General features: G+C 40.4%; 1 protein-coding gene across 1 annotated transcript in view; it reads right to left on the bottom strand.

The window, feature by feature from the left end:
* The window catches only part of ABHD5 (abhydrolase domain containing 5, lysophosphatidic acid acyltransferase), a 34675-nt gene extending 20995 nt beyond the window's left edge, over window positions 1-13680 (bottom strand). Inside the window, exons 1-2 of the mRNA XM_077865996.1 lie at window positions 13494-13680; window positions 1212-1297 (exon numbers count right to left, since the gene is read on the bottom strand). Of these exons, the coding sequence (XP_077722122.1) occupies window positions 1212-1297; window positions 13494-13540 (133 nt within the window). The 5' untranslated portion in view covers window positions 13541-13680. The remainder of the gene's footprint in view (window positions 1-1211; window positions 1298-13493) is intronic.
* Between the last annotated feature and the right edge of the window lie 9689 nt (window positions 13681-23369).

Here is a 23369-nt window from a genome sequence, read left to right as displayed (position 1 = left end):
AATTTATTTTCATGCTAAAAATGCATGTAATTTGGCTAACTGTCCCTTCCTATGGATATATCCAGTTACAGTCACTTACTCCTGGGTCATTAAAATGCACAAACAAGAAAATTCATCGGTGTAAAGAGAATTAAAAGCAAGCAAAGGCAAACATCACACATACATCCACAATAATCATATATGTGAATTTCCCCTCTTAATCCACCCCTAAACTGTATCAGAACAAAATTATATAATAAGCGCCATTGCTTAAAAGTATACCTAGAGATATCAGGACTGCCCTGACAGTACAGGTTTGGATAAATTACAGTGCTCATAAGAATTTTTAAAAAGGTTTGCACACCACTGTAACACAGAATTAAGAAATTCTAAGAAACTGGAACCAGAAGTAACTCTAAAGATCATCCTACCCGGTACTTCATTTTATAGATAACAAATGGGAAACTGAGAAAGGGACTTACCCAAGACCTGACACCACCTGACTGTAGGATCTGGGCCTGGACTAGGTCACCTTGTTCTAGTATGCACTCCACTACACAAGGCTACCAGTTCTGGACCATCTAGAATCTGTGATCAGATTGTAGTCAGGGGTCTTTGGGGAGTCCCTGAGACCCTTTCAGGAGGTCCATGAGGTCAAAACTATTTTCATCACAAAACTAAGACACCTTTTCTTTCTCATTCTTTGATGGGTATGCAGCAGTTTTCCAGAGATCATATAGATGTGATTACCAGCAGGCTGAATCCAGAAGCAGATAAGAATCCAGCTATCTTATATTAAGTCAGACATTAAAAGGATTTACAAACAATACTACTTTCTCACTACATTTCTGTTTGGAAAACAGTTATTTTTAGAAAACATGTTATTTATTTTAACCTATAATGAGTTTCTATTATTTTGAAATGAATAAATTAACATATTTTAAGTAATTCTGTTTTAATTTCTAATTGGTAAATACTGATGGTTATAACTGATAAACAGAGCTCCTTAAGGCTATTACTAATTTAAGAGTATAACACGGACACAAGACCAAAAGTTTGAGAACCCCTGCCTCCCAATATTTCTATGTTTGTTGACACCGTGCAAAAGGGAAAAAGTACTTTTGCCAACACGTTAACACACTACAGAATCTTATCTCCAGTTTCTGGGCAGTGTGATCTATTAGATCTATTTTAGCAAACAGCTCAGTTAACTTACAAAAAGAAAACCTTACATTTTAAAATTTTCTCTTCAGCTTCTTTAAGGTGTGATGTAGACGTAGGGCACCACGTGGGAAGCCAACCAGTTAGCCATCCTGACCTAGAGCATCAAAAAGAAAATACAAAGAGGTAAGTTAATGTTGTTCTCAAAGAAAAGCAGAAAAGGAAACTTACTATGTGACGGCGAAGGTACCTATATCTAGCAGCATCCACATACAAAGCATTGTAGTAAAGTACTGGGGAACAGACATTCAACTTCAGCCTGTGAACCTACAAGTAGATATCAAAATCCATCTTTATGGATAGCCAGACTCCAAGTAACCAAGCAGAAATTAAAAACAGGCAGAACAAGAAAAGATTAAAAAAAAAAAAAAGGCATTCTATTCCAACCCATAAGACAGCCTCTTATCAGGGTGGAAGGGCAGAAAAGTTAAAGAACATGAGTAGGTTCATTTAAGTGGTAGGCTCACAAGCAAGTATAAAATCTCAGGGTTGAGAGAAATCTTACTAAAATAGGAGATGAGACTTTTTTTTTTTTAAGCTTCAAATTTCCCAGTTCAGAGTGGGAGCACACCCCTAATACAAATGCAAAAGGCTGGCCTCTGTATAACCTACCTAGAGTGACCTGGTTAACTCTTAATGAAAATCTCTGGGGTCCAACCAATAGTAGATGAAAAGAATGACCCAGGCATTGGCAGGAGACAGCAAAAGAAAGAGAATATGGAAGTAAGCCTGAGGCAACAATTAAGGAAATGTGTGGGGATGCTGGAACAGTCAGGCTCTGCTAGTAGCTAACCAAGGAGAGAATGAGTATTTAATTCCTGGTCTGGCAGCGGCAGATCACATGCTTATCCTAACAATCTGGGATAATATGGAGTTATCAAGGGCTAGCAAGGGTTTAGCAGCTGACCAGGAGTATTTAAAGTGACAGCTTTCTGATGAAAGAGAAAATGAATCTGAGGAGGAAGAAAAATAAACTACTGTAGATTTCAGATGATAGGTATGGCCCTGAACCAAGGCTTTGGCAACAGAGATGGAGACAAGAAGATAAACCAACGAATATTTAAAAATAAGACAGGCTAAAGAATACCAACTTATAATGAGAAAAGAAGTAAATTCTGGAGATCTAAAGCACAGCATAGTGATTATGGTCTGTAACACTGTATACTTCAAAACTAAGAGACCAGATCTTAAATGTTCTCACCATAAAAAGAAACGGTAATTATGTTATGTAATAGAGGTGTTAGCTAAATCATAACCGTACTGCAGCATATAAATGGTATTAAAATACATCAAATCAATATAGTTATATGTCTTAAACTTCTACAATGTTATATGAAAGGGGGGGGGGAATCTAAGGGAGGGAACAGGTGACCCAGCAACTATATTACATGATGTAATTAGCTCATTCCACAAGTATTTATTGAGCACTTACCGTCTGTGAAGAACTATTTTAATCACTTGGGATGTATCAATTATCAAATAGAGGTAAGAGTGATTAGTTCTTCTTAAGGGAATTAGGGAGTGGCTTTTGAGCTGAATCATCATACAATGAATAGGATATTATTTCAAAAGGTAGTGTGGTAGGTAGCTCAGGCATCCCCAGTGAAAGAAAGGACATGAGCACCTGCGTATAAGGAAGTGCATAATGTGTGTTCTGAGATAACAAGTGCATTGTTTCCAGTGACTGCTGTAACAAATTACCACAAACTTGGTAGTTTAAAACAACAGAAGTTTATTCAGGGCTATACTCCCATCAGAAACTCTAGCGGAAAATTCATTCCCTGCCTTCTTCTGGGTTCTGGTGGCTACTGACATTCTTTCTCGTGGCAGGGTCACTCTAGTTATTTGTGTCCATTACCTCACTGCCTTCTGTGAGACTTCTCTTCTACCTGTCCGTAAACACCCTTTGCCTCTATCTTATAGAATCACCAGTGATTCTATTTAGGGCTTACCCAGATAATCCTGTTTCTCAGAGTTTCTAATTCAATTGGTTAAATTGGAAGTCTGCAAAATCTTTGCCATATAAAGTAATACAGGTTCTGAGAACTAAAAAATGGACACATCTTTGGAGACCATTATCTTTGGGGACCACTACCACAAATATGAAGCATGGAGTATGGAAATTCCAAGATAAAATATTTTAAGCATTCAATAAATGGTAGTTGACATTATACTGATGACAACAAAATAATTTACTAAAATTATGTTGTGTTAATTAGTAATCCCTAAATGAGAGTTTTAACTAAGGTTGAGAAGTACTTCAGAAATAGAAATTCAGAAATAGAAATTGACAAAGAATTGTCATTTTGCATCACTCCTTACCTCAAAGGTAAGGCTACTTCTAGTTGACCGACAATAGGAAACCCAGCCCTGTTCCAACATTTTACTTGACATTGTAATATCATCTTGTCACTCTTATTCTCTGTTTTCTAGCCATGTAACATTCCTGCTCTATTGCTTCTCCCCTTCTTTCCATCATCCATTACACCTCTTACTAACTCAGATTGGATTTCATTTCCCTGTTGCCACATACCCAAACTGGATCAGGTGGTAGGATAGCACCCAATTGTCAAGCTCTATTCTCTCTCTTCCTTCCCAAGTTGTATTACAACATTCTTACTTACTCATCAATATCCTCACCCAACTGTAAGAGTCCTTAAAGGTAAGGCCTCTGTGTTCAACAATGCATATTACTATATGTTGATGTTATAAATAAAGTTATTGCTTCATCTGAAATATACTGGCTACCATGAACTACAAGTGGATTACTTGAGTGATAAAAGAGAATTTTCCAGAATGACAGTGACATCTATCTTAACAGGTGATTGGATTACACAAATGTATGCATATGTAAAAATTCAGCAAATGAACACTTAAAATTTAAGCATTTCATCCTAATACAATTTTATGCTAAAAAAAAAAAAGTAAAACAGGCTGCATTTGATAACTGGTTGGATAGAGAGAACGTGTAATAGAGGATTCCTAGGTTTCTGAGTTAGGTACTGCTAATAACCGCAGAGAACAACATGAATAAGTGCTGAGTGAGAAATGTGCTAAGTTTGAATAGTTCGACACAGCATCTAGTTTTTTCCAAGCTTTGTAGGCTCATCCTACATTTGCCTGCTCTATAGAATTTCTCTGGGTATTATGCATAACAGCAGCTCAATAAATTCAGAAATGTGAAGCACCAAATGTGAGAGTATTAAGGTAGTAAGAAAATGATACAAGTAGAGATTTAAATTCAATTCTGAGTGATTTCAAAGCCCTTTTTTTTGTCAGGTGACTACCTTCCTTAAAATGTGTGAGGGGTTGTCATGACTTACTTGATAAAGTCACAGGACAAAGTCACATTCTGTAAGACCTACATGGAAAAGAAGCTACATAATAGCCTGCATCATAACCAGGCTCACTTCAAATGTTCTCCATGCTAGTTTCAAACCTTCTACATTAACAGGTAAGAGTATATGACCCCTTGGCATCCCCTACAAATGTTACATAGAACTTATTTTGAAGGTATAGACATAATAGAAAACATTATTAGTCTATTTGTAACTATATAAAGCTATTTATAAATTATCAAGGAAGGAATGCCTGAGTGGCTCAGCAGTTGAGCATCTGCCTTTGGCTCAGGGCATGATTCCAGAGTTCCAGGATCAGGTCCTACCCTGGGCTCCTTGCATGGTGCCTGCTTCTCTCTCTGCCTATGTCTCTGCATCTCTCATGAATAAATAAATAAAATCTTTAAATAAATAAATAATCAAGGAAAAACAATTCAAAGTTTTAGCAATGAGTTTTTCAGTCATTCAACATTTTATCAATTGTTGAAAAAAGTCAGTTAACAAGCAATTAAAAAATCTCATGATCTTTGTAGCTTACGATTTAAAAAGTAAAGCATTATTAAGCTGAAGCTCTTTTGTCACTGACCAGGAATGGTCATCAAAGTCTATGTTAGGCCACAAAAATATGAGCTAGTGCTGAGAGGAAGTTACTTACAGCTCAATCTCATCAGTTTTCTTAAATATCCCTCAAATCATAGCACAGTTCTTTGCCAGAGAGAATCAGAGGTCAGTACAAAAAAAAAAAAAAAAAATTAAAGCGAAATGAACTATAATCTACTATTGCTCCAACTGACATCATAGACATGTTGGGGCAAAGAAAACACAAATGTAACCTTCATTTCAGTCTTTAAAAAAAAAATTACATTCTCTGAATACCTACTATGTACAGGTCCTTGAGTTTAAAATGTTATATACCAGCCTGCAATATAGGAATTATGCCTACCCCTCATCACAAAACCAACTTTCAAAAGATAGGATGTCTTGTCCATTCATTTTGCCTCCTAGTGATGGGCATAACTCGAAGAGAAAAGGCAAAAAATGTTTTCATGTTTGCAAGTCTAGTGCATTACACTAAAAATCAGGGCTCTTCAACCACAAGAGCCTCTAACCCTCTTCAGGTTTTCACAACCACCTTCTCATCAAAGCAGATAATTGTTTTTAAGTGGAGTTTTTTTGAAGTATATTTAAACTGAAAAATCTATATTTAACAAAGCATAGTAAAATATTTTTCTTTTCACTCAATGGAACCATAAATATGCCTCTTTTCTCCTAAACCTTGATAATATTTCTGTCCAATCAGTTTTGCCTAAACCAGATGAGAAAATGTTTTACAAAAACTGTCTTCTATGTCTTTCTTAGAGATATTCTACACAATTGAGTCCCACACACATAATTGGTTCAAAAGAACATTTCTAAAAAATAGAAGGAAAGCTGGAGTCTATCTTTTCTGTCCTTTACCTGATCACCCTTTGTTCACAAGTTCCCACACCTGGGATCCCTGGGTGGCGCAGCGGTTTATCGCCTGCCTTTGACCCAGGGCGCGATCCTGGAGACCTGGGATCGAATCCCACATCGGGCTCCCGGTGCATGGAGCCTGCTTCTCCCTCTGCCTATGTCTCTGCCTCTCTCTCTCTCTCTCTCTGTGTGACTATCATAAATAAATAATAAAAAAAAAATTAAAAAAAAAAAAAAAAAGTTCCCACACCTGAGCTTGCAATCTCAACCCTACAAAACACTCATTCAGCTTCGCCTCCTGTCTTTGGGATAAATTAAACTCCTCTTCAAACAGGCCTTCAGCCCCTTCCACAAAATCTCCTGTGTCCTCCAGTGTTATTCTACATCCTAGGCTTAGTGTGTGAAAAACTGGACCTAAGGACTCAAGACGGAAGCTTGTCAGATATCCAACCATTCTTCTAATGTACAAAATCCAAAGTAAAAATTAAATTCATGTGGGGACCCCTGGGTGGCTCAGTGGTTGAGTACCTGCCCCTGGCTCAGGGCGTGATCCTCGGTCTCAGGATGGAGTCCCACATCAGGCTCCCTGCCTGGAGCCTGCTTCTCCCTCTGCCTAGTCTCTGCCTTTCTCTCTGTGTGTCTTTCATGAATAAATAAATAAAATCCTTTAAAAAAAATTAAATTCATGTGGCCCAGCTACAAAACAGTAAACAAGATACAGCACTGCCTCCTCATAGCTTTGGAACATAGACAAAGCAAAACTTAACTTCCCCTGTTTTATTTAAGCAAATAATAAACACCAGCATCTACTGCTGATGCCCTAATTTCAGAAGCAACCCATATGTCAACTGAAATATATATATTAAAAAAAAAAAACCATAAGCCATAGAGACTACATCTATTTAGGGCAACAGGAAGACTTATCAAAAAAAGTGTACCAAAAGGTTTTCTACACAGCCCCATCACTGAGCACCGACTTCTCAGCAAGGCTGAGGATCTAAGACCTAAAGCATCTCATCAAAATACAAATAAAAGGACACTTGCTTTTAAGTCTGTCATAAATACAGCGAAAGAATCATTTTAGAGAGCAGACTTTGGAGTTAAAAAAGAAAAATACCGGGATCCCTGGGTGGCGCAGCGGTTTGGCGCCTGCCTTTGGCCTAGGGCGTGATCCTGGAGACCTAGGATCGATTCCCACGTCGGGCTCCTGGTGCATGGAGCCTGCTTCTCTCTGCCTGTGTCTCTGCCTCTCTTTCTCTCTCTGTGACTACCATAAATAAATAAAAATTAAAAAAAAAAAAAAAAAAAAGAAAAATACCTTTGAAAGACTACACTAGTGGTGGCATTCTAAGCAAAGACAAAAAAGATGTGCTTAACATATTAACAGAGTTTATTAAGAATCTGATTTTAAGTATCCTGAGTTTGAGAGAGAAAATAATGAATTTTTTCCCTTAACTTTCCACCTAATCTTTTTTCTTTTTTTCTTTTAAATAACATTGTACTTATATACCCTATTGCCAACAACATCTAAATTTCCTGGTAATCCCTGTTTTGTTCTCTTAGACATTTGACTATCTATAGTATTACCAAACCTGAATTGCACAACCTATAAATATTGTGAAACAGGTTTCAAAGTTTTCTGAAGAAAATATACAAAAGTCTGGCCAATTTCCACATACTGTTGGCCACTTAAATAACATTTCTAATTAGGTTATAAGTAAAGAGGATTTCATTATACTACAATTTAGTTTAAAATGACCTCCATTTCTATACTGGTATTGTCAGGAGAAAAAAGTTGTTTATTACTGTTCTCTATCCTACTCTAAGTACAGTATTCTCTCTCAGAGAAACTATGAGGTTTTGCTTCTTTTGTAAATATCCAAATTAATTAAAGGTGTGAATATACATATTCCTCTGAAATAATTCCTCAACCAATGAATGATTAAAAACTTCCAAACTGGGGATTACCGCACTTCTGCAAATAAAGGTCTTCCCTCCTGGGTAATGGTTTTTTAAATCTTATTCTTGGAAAAGAGGAAACAAAAAGAATATGTCTCATATAGCCATAATTTAGGTGACTAACATGCTCTTTCATTTTTTAAAATTCTTTTAAAGATTTTATTTATTTATTTATTCATGAGAGACACAGAGATACAGGCAGAAGTAGAAGCAGGCTTCTGTGGGGAAACTGATGCGGACTCAACCCCAGGACCCTGGGATTACGCACTGGGCTGAAGGCAGATGCTCAACCACTGAGTCCCCCAGGCGTTCCCATGCCCTTTCATTTTAGAAAAATAACAAATAATAACATGACTCAAATTATCACTAACCATCAGATCAATGATAATCCAAGCCCTCTAATATATTTTAACACATTAATCCACATTCTTCAGCTTTTCACCTCTGTATTTCTAACCTATAATTTTTAAGGACCCAGAGTTGGAGAATCAGTATTTTAGACAGAATCATGTGCTGGTGATATTTTTTCCCTAGGTGTTTCCTACCTTCTCTCATACACAGTAAATAAACCATTCTGGAGTCAGACACAGCATCAAAAATACTTAAAACTACAGGTGCACTTTTAGATTTACACTGCTTAACTAATCCAAGTGGCATTTCATATTACTTCTAAAATAAGTTTATCTACTAGGTAAATAAAAACTAAAAATCCAAAGTCTCAAACTGAATAATAATTTTTAATAAAATCATCTTTCCACATAATTTTTTATGATTCACAATCAGGAGTGAGGAATTAAAGAACCATGAGTTTGACTAAAAACCTACCAATATAATATTTGTGAATGGCTATTATAAATAATATAAGTCAAATCATTAAGGATTGCATTCAGAGTCATCTGTAATTCTTAAATGTATTATCCAGTGTTGTTTTATTAAGTGGACCATCCTAAGACTTTACAATCATTTGTTAAGTTCTTTGTCACAGGACTGAAATCTCCATTTGCTGGTCTGTGACTGGCATTTTGGAGAACAGGCAAAAGAATGAAGTATGAGTTGGTTCATCCAAGGTTAACAAATGGAATCATATTTCCGACCTCCCCAATATAACTTAAGTTTATGATCTTAGTTGTCTTAGTCAAATTCAAACTTTGAAGTCTTAGGAATATATCTTTTGACGTTCTTTGAGTATCTCAAGATGAAAATATACCAAGTTACAAAGCTGCAAAACATATAATCAATAACTAGGCTTTTTCTTTTTTTATCTTAATGCTTGTGTCAGCATAAATTTACAATTTTTTTTTAAAATTCTTTATTTATTTATGATAGTCACACACACAGAGAGAGAGAGAGAGGCAGAGACATAGGCAGAGGGAGAAGCAGGCTCCATACACTGGGAGCCCGACGTGGGATTCGATCCCGGGTCTCCAGGATCGCGCCCTGGGCCAAAGGCAGGCACCAAACCACTGCGCCACCCAGGGATCCCATAAATTTACAATTTTGAAATTCAACAAACATTTATTGAATCTTACTAATTATGAAGCCCCTTTAGGCTCTACCAGATATTTGAGTAAAAAGCTTTGACCTCAATGAGCTGACAAAACAAATAGCTATACTACAAAACATGGTATGCTTGCCATAAAGAAAGTTTAGGAAAATAACCATAGGCTTTCGGGGAAGGAAGATCACTGCCTGTTTTGGGTCAGAGAAGACAAAGTGAACCAAGCCTTGAGGGGAAATAGTAGATTAGCAAGGAAATGTTTAGGAAACAATGAAAGACAGCTTTGCTAGAGCCCAAGTGCATAGGGAGGAAATAAGACTCCAAAGATAGGTAAGAGCCATACTGCCTGCAAAGGGCTTGAAGTCAGGCTGAACACCTATAATAAAGCCTCCGGGTGTGGTTGTGCTACAAACAAGACCGTGCCTCTTGGGGAGATGAAAGTAAGTGACGAAATAGCAATGTTGAAAGCATTGGAATATGGGTTACTAAAGCCTTCTATAATCCAGAAAAGGGAATATGAATGGTCTGATACAGGTGGTTTCCAGGAGACAATGAAAATGGAAAGCTGATGTACTTAGAATCTACTCAACTTGGTAGATTCGGTATTCTGGGCGACAAAGATGAAAGGGGGCAGTCGAAAGATCAGGCCACAGTTCTGAACCTAGATGCTCTGAAGAACAGAAGCAGCCAAATGAAAATAGGAAAATCAAGAGGAAGAACTGGATTTTTTATATTGTTTAGTTCAGGGAAAGAAACATAAAAGTAACATCCTAGTCTGGACATGTTACATTTGAGGAATGAGGTGTAAACATCCCACAAAGAATTAGAAACATCACTAAGAGTACTAAAGAGGGCTTCATCATGAGGATGAGATTTCAGTTTTCTCCACAGAAAAGATGCTTCAAGAGTGAATGGGTGACGGGCACTGGGGGTTATTCTGTATGTTAGTAAATTGTACACCAATAAAAAATAAATTAAAAAAAAAAAAAAAGATGCTTCAAGGAGTATAAGTAAACAAGACAAAATATGAAAATACAGATGAAAAAAAAAAAAAAAAAAAAAAAAAAAAAAAAAAGAAAATACAGATGAAAGGGGAAGATAGAATCTTGGAGAATCATGACATTTACAGAATGAGAAAAAGAAGAGAACCTAATAAAAGTGACTAGAGGTCTGAGGTAAGGCATGCAGCAAAGTGTCTTAAAGAGCTACAATGTCTGGTAAGAATTTCAATAAGAAGAAGCTATCTTTACAGTGTCAAACATTGAGAAAGATCCAAGAAAGATAAGTACCCAGAATAATAAAAGCCCCCTGAGATATGTCATTGAGAAATGCTGAGTTTTAAGAAGTCATGTAGCAAGGATTTAAGAAGAAGAGATGGCAACAGAGAGAAGTCATTGATCTCAGCAGTCTTTTAAAAGACAGCAAAATCCACTATCCCACCTACAAGGCAAAAGACTAGAGTCAAATTCTAATGTAAATCCAATAAGTGGCTAGTAAACCCATTGGAGGAGAAGGAGGGAAAAAAATCCTTTATTCATAGCATTTTATGATTTCCATGATGTAAATACCACCACCATGGCTGATTTCAAGCTGCCAAAAGTTGGCAAAATTCCTGAAAATTTAGCAGTGGTTGCCAGTACAAGCCAATTCCAACACACTGCAAACCACCTATTTTACTGTCTGCTTTGCAACTGAGCAATTCTGTGGCAGCTTTGCTCTAAACTCAACTCATATATAATCATTCTCTGGGACAACCTTGCAGCAATTCACAGAAGTCTACCCTATTCTTATTACATTTAGCTTTCTCAACTGTATTGCAACGGAAAAGGGTTAGATGTTGAAAGCCAATGGCTTCTAGGCCTGTCTGTTTTCACTAAGAAAGTCACAAATTAAAAAAACAAGAATCATGTGCCAAAAAGCTTTCCCATGACCATTTTATAATTGTTTCCTTTGTTAATGTCTATTCCTAATCTAAATCTGAAATGTCTTAAGATAGGGAACTTTGAACTTTGAGTCAAGACCTGTTTCACCACAACCTACACTGGCTCTTGGGATAGTTCTATCGTTGATTAATCAAATTAAAAAACAAGGGCAGCCCCGGTGGTCCAGTGGTTTAGGGCCGCCTTTGGCCCAGGCTGTGACCCTGGAGACTGGGGATCAAGTCCCACGTTGCGCTCCCTGCATGGAGCCTGCTTCTCCCTCTGCCTGTATCTCTGCCTCTCTCTCTCCCTCTGTGTCTCTCATGAATAAATAAATAAGGTCTTAAAACAACAACAACAACAACTCTGTGTCAATGCATGGATTAAATAACAAAGTGTCAGTATAGTAAGGAAACAAGAACCAAACATCCCACATGAGTCCCAGTCCTACTGAGAGACAGCAGAGATATGTGTGAGGGCATTAAATCTAGTCACCTGGGGAGTTCCAACCCAGCTCTTCCCCTTGCTAGTGGAGTGCTGGGAGCCCTTTCAGTAGCAAATGAAAAATGGACAGTAATACTGTGCACACAGGATTGACCTTAGGTTTAATATAAACACATTTAATATATATATATATATATATATATATATATATATATATATATATAAACACATTTAGGGAGCACCTAGGAGGAGAAGGTACTTGCTCACCTGCTTGGTACAGTTCAGAAGACTATACTGATACAGACACTGGACATTGCTCAAGTATACTGCCAAGAGTGGGAGGCCCACCTCTGTCATGAGACTATGGCTGGTCAGCTGCCAAACATATTTTTTATAGTCTGTCCCCAATGATCTGTGTATATCACCCAATCCACAAATTCCTTTCAGTCATGCCCTGGACTCCCAGGTTCCACAACAATGTGGAGACCAAAGAATCTACCTAAAAGCAGTTTCAGAAAGAACAAAAAAATGTTATGACAAACTTGATGGGAACAAGCTACCAGTTAGGCCCCTACTGGTGTCCACATGAGGACATTCAACATCTTACCTCAAGGAAGTTCATCAACAAACCAAAACAATGGACCCATGCATAATGTAAACAGACTTGAAGGGAAGAACCTATTCTCTAATATTTCAAAACTGTCACCCCACACACACCTTTCCAGATACAACTGTCTCACCGAACTCCATACTACCTTCCATCATCTAGGCTGTTTCATATGCAAGTTTCTTCAGACAGTTGGAGTAGAATTGTTACCAAAATAGTAAGCATATATTCAGAAACATAAAAGTTTACTTACTTACCTAAAGAAATGACTAGCCTTGAGAAATATAGCAATAACATTCGTAATTTGATTTTCCGTTAATTTCTGTTTCCTGACAAGGGCTTGAAGTTAGGTACAAGTGGAAAAGAATTTAAACTTCGTATATCTGCACATTAAAAAGTTTCATGTTGGACATCTATCCTCCAAATTCCATCCAGTTTTGTACACATACACATGTTCTCAGGCGCCGCCCCCCCCCCCCACACCTCTCCGGTAACGCCAGGACACTTGGAAGCAAAGAAAGGTCTCTAAACGGTTATTCATTCTAACTTTCTATCGAGCTTCTACACATCACAGGGCTCCCGAAAGCCCCGGCCCCCTGCCCTGGACGCCCCCAGCCCCGGCACCGTCCGCGGGGGCCTCGGGCTCTCCATCTCCTCCCGCCCAGAGAAGCGCCGCCCCTTCCTCCAGGCTCCGCGGCTCTGCTCCGGGGCGCACTCGTCCGGGCCAGGCAGGACCGAGCCGTTCCCCCTGCTCGAGGCAGGCAGGGGCCGACCGGGGCCAGGCAGGGTCCCAGGGTCCCGGGGGGCGAGCCCGGGGGGGTCGGCCCCGCCCCCGCCCCCGCCCCCGCCCGCGGAGACCCCCCACAGCGCGGCGGCCGTCCGCGCGGCCGGGCCGGAGCCGCACACCCCGGGTCTCGGCGCTGAGGGCCGCCGGCGAGGATGGAGCCGGGTCGAGGCGTCCGCCGGGCGAGCGCGGTCTCACGCGGGGCTGAACCACCGACAGGCGGCGGCGGCGGCGGCGGCGGCGGCGCCCGGCCCGGCCCGGCCTGTGGGGCCGGCCCGGCTGCACTCACCTCTCGCAGGTGTCCGCTGAGTCCACCTCCTCCTCCTCCGCCGCCATAGCCGCCGTCGCCGCGCGAGCGCCGGACTACGCCTCTAAGCCGGCTGACAGGCCGACTGGGACGCCGGGACCCGCCGCCGCCCTTAAGGCCGCCGCTGCCCGCGCTTGCGTCGCCCTCCCCCCATCGCCTGAGGCGGCGGCGCGCGTGCGCGCCCGTGCGCGTGCCCGGCCCTCGCCACCTACGGCCCCCAGCTGCGCATGCGCCCCCTGCCCGGCGCGCTCCAGCCTGGGCGCTGCGTGGGTCTGTCCGGCCAGAAGTGGGGAAGCGCCACCTGGCAGGGTTGGGTAGTAACTGATTTCAGGAATGACCGTCTCCACGCATCAAACGCTGATGTGAACTGGGGGTGCTGGGAACGGGGCAAGCGTGCTGGCAGCGCCCTGGACTGAGGCGCGGCCTTCCCTGCAAGTTAAGCTGGTATCCCATAGACGCTGCACCTGCGAGTGGAGCTGCGGTCCCCGAGGGCGCTCAGGCCTTCCACCAGCCGGTCCGTCCCGGGGGCAGCCAGAGGGCAGGAGGGCGCAGGGCTCTGCAGTCGGCCAGTGTTGCCTGACGGGCGGGGCTTACAGGGGTGGCCAGAGCCAGCAGCTCCTTGAGCCCCGCGCTGGGTGCAGGCAGAGACGGAAAGCCAGAGTTCTGGAGGGGGGTCACTGATATAACTGTCAGCATTCTTGACCTACGGTAGGGGCCACGAAGGCTGCCCCAAAATGTGCCACTTGGGCATATTGATGATTTTAAATAAAAGCTGTTGAAGAGACAATCTATGTAGGAAGGACATTCAGACCCTCCTCTGTCCCCTGAAAACAGGAAATAAATCTCCATGTGATAGATGCTCTCTCTGTACCAGGAGGTAATGAGACAGACTTATCATCAAAGATGGGAAACTTAGAGCCAAGAAGGCTTTATAAACAACCCTAGCTACTTTTTACTATTTTACTACTCTAGCCCAAGTTCTGTTAGGAATTCCCCACTAATTGAAGCTTCCAAAGTTAAGTTTTCTATATCCTGTCAATTCTTCAGTTATACTTTTTTTTACTCTGAAAACTATAAAAACTGCCAGCCTTGGTCATTTCTTTAGGTCTCGGTTTCATTATTGAGCCTCTGCTCACATAATAAAACGTTGGATTTTTTTTCTCCTGTTAATCTGTCTCATGTAAATTTAGTTCTTAGTCCATTTGGAAGACCTTGAAGGTACAGAAGAATTTTTCCTTCCCTTCAGTACCATTCATCATTCTTACCTACTGCCTATTATGTGTCCACTCTGCTAAGAAACAATGTATTGAAAAGGTCTGAGACCAGATCTCCCAAAGTTCTAGTACAACCTGGTGCCCTATTTCCAAATCCACTTCCTTTTGGTGACCTACCATCCAATTACCTTGAGTGAGAGTGCCTGTGTTGGAAGATCACCAGCTGACTCTCCTATCAGGTAGTCAGGTTGTGATGCCTTTTTTTTTTTATTGGAATTCGATTTGCCAATATATAGCATAACCCAGTGCTCATCCGTCAAGTGCCTGTCACCCAGTCACCCCATTCCCCTGCACAACTCTGCTTCCACTACCCCTTGTTCATTTCCCAGAGTTAGGAGTCTCTCATGTTCTGTCACCTGCGAGTGGAGCTGCAGTCACCGGGGGCACTCTGGCCTTCCACCAGCCCGTCCATCCCGGGGGCAGCCAGAGGGCAGGAGGGCCCTGATTTTTCCCACTCATTTTCTCTCCTTCCCCTATAATCCCTTTCACTATTTTTTATATTCCCCATATGAGTGAAACCATGTAATGATTGTCCTTCTCCAATTGACTTCCTTCACTCAACATAATACCCTCCAGTTCCATCCACGTGGAAGCAGGTGGTCAGTATTTGTCCTTTCTAATGGCTGAGGAATATTCCATTGTATACATAGACCACATCCTCTTTATCCATTCATCTGTTGAAGGACATTGAGGCTCCTTCCACAATTTGGCTATTGTGGACATTGCTGCTATAAACATAGGGGTGCAGGTGTCCCGGCGTTTCACTACATCTTTATCTTTGGGGTATATCCCCAGTAGTGCAATTACTCGGTCATAGGGTAGCTCTATTTTTAACTCTTTGAGGAACCTCCACACAGTTTTCTTGAGTGGCTATACCGGTTCACATTCCCACCAACAGTGCAAGAGGGTTCCCCTTTCTCCACATCCTCTCCAACATTTGTTGTTTCCTGTCTTGTTCATTTTCACCATTCTCACTGGTGTGAGGTGGTATCTCATTGTGGTTTTGTATTTCCCTGATAGCAAGTGATGCAGAACATATTCTCATGTGCTTGTTGGCCATGTGTGTGTCTTCTTTGGTGAAATTTCTGTTCATGTCTTTTGCCAATTTCATGATTGGATTGTTTGTTTCTTGAATGTTGAGTTTAATAAGTTCTTTATATATCTTGGATACTAGCCCTTTATCTGATATGTCATTTACAAATATCTTCTCCCATTCTGTGGGTTGTCTTTTATTTTTGTTGACAGTTTCTTTTGCTGTGCAGAAGCTTTTTATCTTGATTAAGTCCCAAAAGTTCATTTTTGCTTTTGTTTCCCTTGCCTTCATAGATGTATCTTGCAAGAAGTTGCTGTGGCCAAGTTCAAAAAGGGTGTTGCCTATGTTCTCTTCTAGGATTTTGATGGATTCTGTCTCACATTTAGAACTTTCATCCATTTTGAGTTTATCTTTGTGTATGGTATAAGAGAATGGTCTAGTTTCATTCTTCTGCATATGGCTGTCCCGTTTTCTCAGCACCATGTATTGAAGAGACTGTCCTTTTTCCAGTGGATATTGTTTCCTGCTGTCAAAGATGAGTTGACCATAGAGTTGAGGGCCCATTTCTGGATTCTCTATTCTGTTCCATTGATCTATGTGTCTGTTTTTGTGCCAGTACCACACTGTCTTGATGATCACAGCTTTGTAGTACAACTCGAAATCCGGCATTGTTTTGCCCCCAGCTCTGGTTTTCTTTTTCAGTATTCCCCTGGCTATTCAGGGAAACCACAAATTGCCAAAACTGGAACAGGAAGAAATAGAAAACCTGAACAGGCCAATAACCAGGGAGGAAATTGAAGCAGTCATCAAAAACCTCCCAAGACACAAAAGTCCAGGGCCAGATGGCTTCCCAGGGGAATTCTATCAAACGTTTAAAGAAGAAACAATACCTATTCTACTACTACTACTACTACTACTACTACTACTACTATTCTGTTCCAAAAGATAGAAAGGGATGGAATACTTTCAAACTCATTCTATCAGGAGAATCACCTTAATTCCAAAACCAGACAAAGACCCCACCCAAAAGGAGAATTATAGACCAATATCCCTGATGAACATGGATGCAAAAATTCTCAACAAGATACTAGCCAATAGGATCCAACAGTACATTAAAAAGATTATTCACCATGACCAAGTAGGATTTATCCCCGGGATACAACGTTGGTTCAACACTCATAAAGTAATCAATGTGATAGATCACATCCACAAGAGAAAAAACAAGAACCATAGATCCTCTCAATAGATGCAGAGAAAGCATCTGACAAAATACAGCATCCATTCCTGATCAAAACTCTTCAGAGTGTAGGGATAGAGGGAACATTCCTCAGCATCTTAAAAGCCATCTATGAAAAAGCCCACAGCAAATATCCTTCTCAGTGGGGAAACACTGGGAGCCTTTCCCCTAAGATCAGGAACACGACAGGGATGTCCACTCTCACCACTGCTATTCAACATAGTACTGGAAGTCCTAGCCTCAGCAATCAGGCAACAAAAAGAAATAAAAGGCATTCAAATTGGCAAGGAAGAAGTCAAACTCCCTCTTTGCAGATGACATGATACTGTCCATAGAAAACCCAAAAGACTCTACCCCAAGATTGCTAGAACTCATACAGCAATTCGGCAGTGTGGCAAGATATAATCAATGCCCAGAAATCAGTGGCGTTTCTATACACTAACAATGAGACTGAAGAAGGAGAAATTGAAGAGTCAATCCCATTCACAATTGCACCCAAAAGCATAAGATCCCTAGGAATAAACCTAACCAAAGAGGTAAAGGGTCTATACCCTAAAAACTACAGAACACTTCTGAAAGAAATTGAGGAAGACACAAAGAGCTGGAAAAACATTCCGTGCTCATGGATTGGAAGAATTAATATTGTGAAAATGTCCATGCTACCAGGGCAGTTTACACATTTAATGCAATCCCTATCAAACTACCATGGACTTTCTTCAGAGAGTTGGAACAAATAATCTTAAGATTTGTGTGGAATCAGATTGTGACACTTTTAAGGCAAGTACATGGCCTGCTCTGCATGCTATTCCCCAGAGCTGTGGAGTCCAGAAAACTAAACATGGCACAGCCATTATATCACCAAGACTAAGTTTACCATACAGATTAATGACTAGTGCCCCATTGGTTCCAAGATTGGTTTTAATCCTAATAGGGATTTTTCATTTTATTTTATTTTATTTTATTTTATTTTATTTTATTTTATTTTATTTTATTTTATTTTATTTTATTATTTTTAGGGAAAATGTGATCATAGGGATCTGGGCCTTTAACAGAAATCTGTCAAGCAAGCACTTACCAACCGCTGAGGCATGGAGGTTTTTCTGAGGGCTTCAATGGCCTGACTGACCTATAAATGCTTATAAAGTGCTGCAGTTAAAGTCATAAAGTAAGTATGGTAGGAAGATAAAAAGAAGGATGGGATAGAGGCACCCAGGTGGTTCAAGCATTTGGGTGCCCAACTCTTGATTTCAGTTCAGGTCATGCTCTCAAGTCATGCCATGCAGCCCTTTGTCGGGCTCTGTGCACAGTATAGAGTCTGCCTGAGATTTTCTCTCTCTCTCTCTCTCTTTTTCCCTCTCTCTCTCTCTCTCTCTCCCTCTGCCCCTCTCAAACCCCTGTGGCCCTACTGACACTCGTGCACTCTCTCTCTCTCTCTCTCTCAAATAAATAAATAAAATCTTAAAAACAGAAAAAGGAAGGACATGGCATAGTATGGAAAAATGATACTTGGATCAAAGGAAGGGCTGAGACACCAATTGTATGACCTTGGGGGGAAAAATCACATGATGAGGGTTTTTCAGACTCTAATCTGCATGCAAATTTTGGGGGGATATTGCTAAATTGCAGATTCTAATTTGGGTCTTGTATGGGGCCTGATTATTAATTAATAGAGATTCTCTATTTCTAATCAGCTCCCAGTGATGCCTATGGTCTTGCACATCACCCTTTAAATAATAAAGCTCTAAAACAACCACTAGACCTTTTATAATGATAGAAATATTTTAAATTCCATTGTCTAGTCATGTAGCCATGAGCCACATGTAGCTATAGAGCATTTGAAATTTGGCTAGTGTGACTGAATTTTTTATTTTAACTAAATGGTACCATGTTGGACAGTAAGGTCTAGATCTTATACTCCTCATCTATGAAAATGAGAGTTGAAACTGGATGATTTTCTACATTCCCTCTGGCATTTTATGGTTCCAACTTGTTTTCAAGATGTGTATGGAAGGAGGGGATTGATGAGGGGGAAGATGTTATAGATGTTAAAATTTGGAGTGAAGGACTAATAATGAAGAACTCTACCACAGTGGGGTTAGGGAAGAGGGGTGTGGTCCCCTAAGGACTGGATTCTAGAACTCAGTGGTAGAACTTCCCTCCAGAGACTTGAGACTGACTAGCCAATGAATATCAGTTTAACTCTTTGGAAGCAGATAAAAGGCTTCCTTTAGCAAGATACAAATGCCAGGCCATAAAGGAAAAAGGTAAGTAATATAACCACTTCAAAATTTAGAATCTCTGTGAAAAAAAAAAAAAAAGACACAATGCAAAAATGTGAAACAGACATAGGTTTAGTATCTTCAATATATGAGAAAATAATTTAAAAATAGAAAATAGATTTTAAAAATCCTTCTTTAAAAACCCTCAAGCCATAAACAGGCACAAGATGCCTGAGATCAAGGGAATGGAAATTCACACCATGATAACAAAAATGAAAAAGCTTCATGTTGCTAAATATCGGCAAGAGCCTGGGTCAATGGGGAGTACTTCTGCCCAGTCCATGGGAGTGCCAGTTGATTGGAATTTACCTGTCTGAAAATGTAAAATTAATGTACCCTCTGACCCAGCAATTTTAATTTCTGGCAATCAGGCCTTTCTCATGTGCACAGAGAGACATATAAAAGGATGTTTCCTTCAGTATTATCATAGCAAAAAGAAAAGGAAAGAAAGAAAAAAATTAATAGGAATGCCCATGATTAAATAAATTCTGGTACCCCCATAATATAAAATACCATGACAGCAATTAATAAAAATGAGGTAAACCTATATGAACTAATTTGGAAAGCTCTCTAACACATATTGATATGTAGAAAAAGCAAAGTCTATGAAATATGAGCCAAAAGTTGGTTCTTGAGACTAATAAAATTGATACACTCCTAGCTAATCGGGGGGAAAAAAGCACAAATGAAGACTATCAGGTTTGGAAAAGTGGATGGTGACCACAGATCCTACCAACATTACGATGATAATGAGGCAATATTGTAAATAGCTTTATGCCAATGAATTTGACGACTTAGATGAAATAAGACAAGATATTCAGAGAACATAACTTGCCAAAAACTGATGATGAAGTTTTGGAGTATAGGTGAGGTTGGTGGGGTGAGGTCTGGAGCCTACGACCAAGAAAGAATTTTTGAGATGTCTCTGGTGCAAAATGGTGGTTTTATTGAAGCACAGAGACAGGACCTGTGGGGAGGAAGAGCTGCTGCCCCAGGCCTGTGAGTAGTGACTCATTATATACCTGGGAGTTGGGAGGAGTTTGGGGAGAGCATACTTTCTCAGGAATTTTAGGAGCAAGGTTTCCAGGACCTTGAGGGGGCTGGCTATTGTTGGGAAAAGGTCACTTATTACCATCTAATAAAACCTGAGTCATGAGACTCTTCAGATGTATATCAGTGGGCCATGTGCTTGGAGGATGATTGCCAATATGTATCTCGGGGATTTAGAAATAAAGCAAATTTCTAAAGGAATTTTTATGTTAAAGTAGACTTATAAATAAAGGGTCGGACTAAGAATGTCTTTTGCCCTTAGCAAAGTATGAACATTGAGGCAGTTGAGTCCATAGAAGAATGTCCCTCTGCCTGTTTCAAGGATGGGCACTAAGGAGGCGCACTTGATGGGATGAGCACTGGGTGTTATGCTATATCTTGGCAAATTGAACTCCAATTAAAAAAAAAAAAACAAAAAACTTGTCAATGTGCTGCTCCAGCTTGTGCTTTGTCCCCAGCTAGTCCTCTGTTCCTTCAACACTGACACAATAAAATAAGTAACTTGAACAAAATATTCATTTTTAAAAACTTGAATATATAATTTTTTAAAACTTCCTACAAAGAAAAGTATTTTTTTAATAATTAAATAATCGCCCTGAGTGGTGGAATAAGATGGTCATAAATTCTTCACTGCCTCTCACATTGAAAATTGGAGTCTATTTTCCCTGCAGTCTGAGCTGTGATTCGTTTTGACCACTGAAATGTGGCAGAAGTGATGCTATAATTTCCAAGGCTGGAACTTAAAAGGGATCAGTAGCTTCAGTGTTTATTGTTAGGTCTTTCCCAAATGAGCGGCGGAGAAATTAAAATCCAGCAGGGCCAGGCGGTAGGTTGGAGAGTGCTTTACGGGGATGCTCCCGGCGGCTCCCGGGCCTGGGGCCTCGGAGCCGGGGAGGGGGGGAGCCCGGGAAGTCGCCCAGGCAAGCCGCAGGGGGTCTGTAAAGAGTTTCCCGCGGGAAGGGGGGGGCAGGGCGGCGCTCCGGTTGGGGCAAGGGTCCCGGGTCTTCGCAGGCCAAGTTGGCAGGGCGGCGAGGCGGCCTATTGGGAGGTATTGGGAGGTTGCTGGCCTCGGCTCCGCTCCGCCGTTTCCAGGTCCCCAGGCTCGCCAGCCCAACAGTTAGCAATTCATAATAATTCCTGTTGAAAGTCTGAGCACCGGGAGACGCGCAGCTGCGTACGCAAGCTCCACACTGCTAAGATTTGCAGGGCAGTCTCCACTGAATGCAGCTGAGTGAATGACACGAACCCAAACCAGGTGGATTAAAAGTACCTTTAATCATCTTTAGAAAGATAAGTTTAGGGCAGCCGGGATGGAGTCCCACGTCGGGCTCCCGCATGGAGCCTGCTTCTCCCTCTGCCTCTCTCGCTGTGTCATGAATTAAAAAAAAAAAAAAAAGATAAGTTTAAATTCCTCCCCCAGGGGATGATGAAAACAAAATGGTGGTTGTTTTTATTTTTTTTAGGATTTTATTTATTTATTCATGAAAGACAGAAAGGCAGAGACAGGCAAAGGGAGAAAGCAGGCTTCTTGCGGGGAGCGGGATAGGGGACTCGATACCAGGGCTCGGGATCGTGACCTGAGCCTAAGGCAGACGCTCAACCACTGAGCCACCCAGGAATCCTGAAATGGTGGTTTTTTAAATCCCTATATTTAATAAATAGATAGATAGATAAATAAATCCATCCATCCCTATATTTTGAGGTACTTTGTTATGTAGCAAGAGATAATTGATTACCTTTGCTTCCTATAGTGATAACCCTTTGCCCCACCAAAATGTGATGCTGCTATTTCATTTACTAAATTAAGTAGCTGATTTATAGAGTTCAAGATTTTTTTCACTTTCTAGATTTGAGATAATTGCAGGTTTACATGCAGTCGTAACAATATGGAGAGTTCCCACGAATCCTTTACCAGTTTTCTCTTGTGGTAACATCATGCAGAACTATATAGAACAATATCACAACCAGAATATTAACACTGATATAATAAATATATAGAACATTTCCATCATTACAAGGATCTCTGAAGTTGCTCCTTTGTAGCCACACCCACTTCCTTCCTGCACACACACAGTACCCCTCCATCCTTGATCTCTGGCATCCACTATCTTGCCTCTATAGTTCTATCACTTCAAGAAACTTATGGAAATGGAATAACACAATATATTACCTTTGGAGATTGACTTGTTTCTCTCAGCATAATTCTCTGGAGAAATATTAATGTAGTCACCTTTTTAAAATTTGTTTATAGCTGAATAGCATTTCATGTTTGGATATATCACCATTTGTTTAACTATTCATCTATTGAAGGACATCTGGGTTATTTCCAGCTTGGAGATCTTACAAATAAATCTGCCATAAACATTCATATAAAGTTTTGTGTGAAGTTTTAATTTTTCTGAGATAATGATGCAATTGCCAAGTCACACAATAATTGCATATTTAGTCTTTTCACAAACTGTCAAGACTAGGGCAGCCCCGGTGGTGCAGTGGTTTGGCACTGCCTGCAGCCTGGGGTGTGATCCTGGAGACTCGGGATCAAGTCCCACATCAGGCTCCCTGCATGGAGCCTGCTTCTCCCTTTGCCTCTCTCTCTCTCTCTCTGTCTCTGTGAATAAATAAATAAAATCTTAAAAAAAAAAAAAAGAAAAGAAACTGCCAGACTATTTTCCAGAGTGGCTACACCATTTTTCCGTTCCCACTAGCAAAATGTAATTGAAGTACTTTCTTCACATCCTCACTAGCATTTGTTGTTGACAGTTTTTTATTAAAATAAAAAATTTTAATCTTTCGGATAGGTGTGATAGGTGTGAAGTGATGCCCCATTGTGGTTTTAATTTGCATTTCCCTGATGACTAGTGATATTGAGCATCTTTTCACATGCTTATTTGCCATTTGTATATCCTTTTCAATGAAATGTCTGTTCATATCTCTTGCACATTTCCTAACTGTTGAGTTTTAAGAACATTTTGTCTTTTCTAGATA

Source organism: Canis aureus, chromosome 22 (assembly GCF_053574225.1).
Source record: "Canis aureus isolate CA01 chromosome 22, VMU_Caureus_v.1.0, whole genome shotgun sequence".
Taxonomy (NCBI): domain Eukaryota; kingdom Metazoa; phylum Chordata; class Mammalia; order Carnivora; family Canidae; genus Canis; species Canis aureus.
The sequence above is the reverse complement of the archived record's forward strand: the minus strand, read 5'-3'. Positions and strand labels throughout refer to the sequence as shown.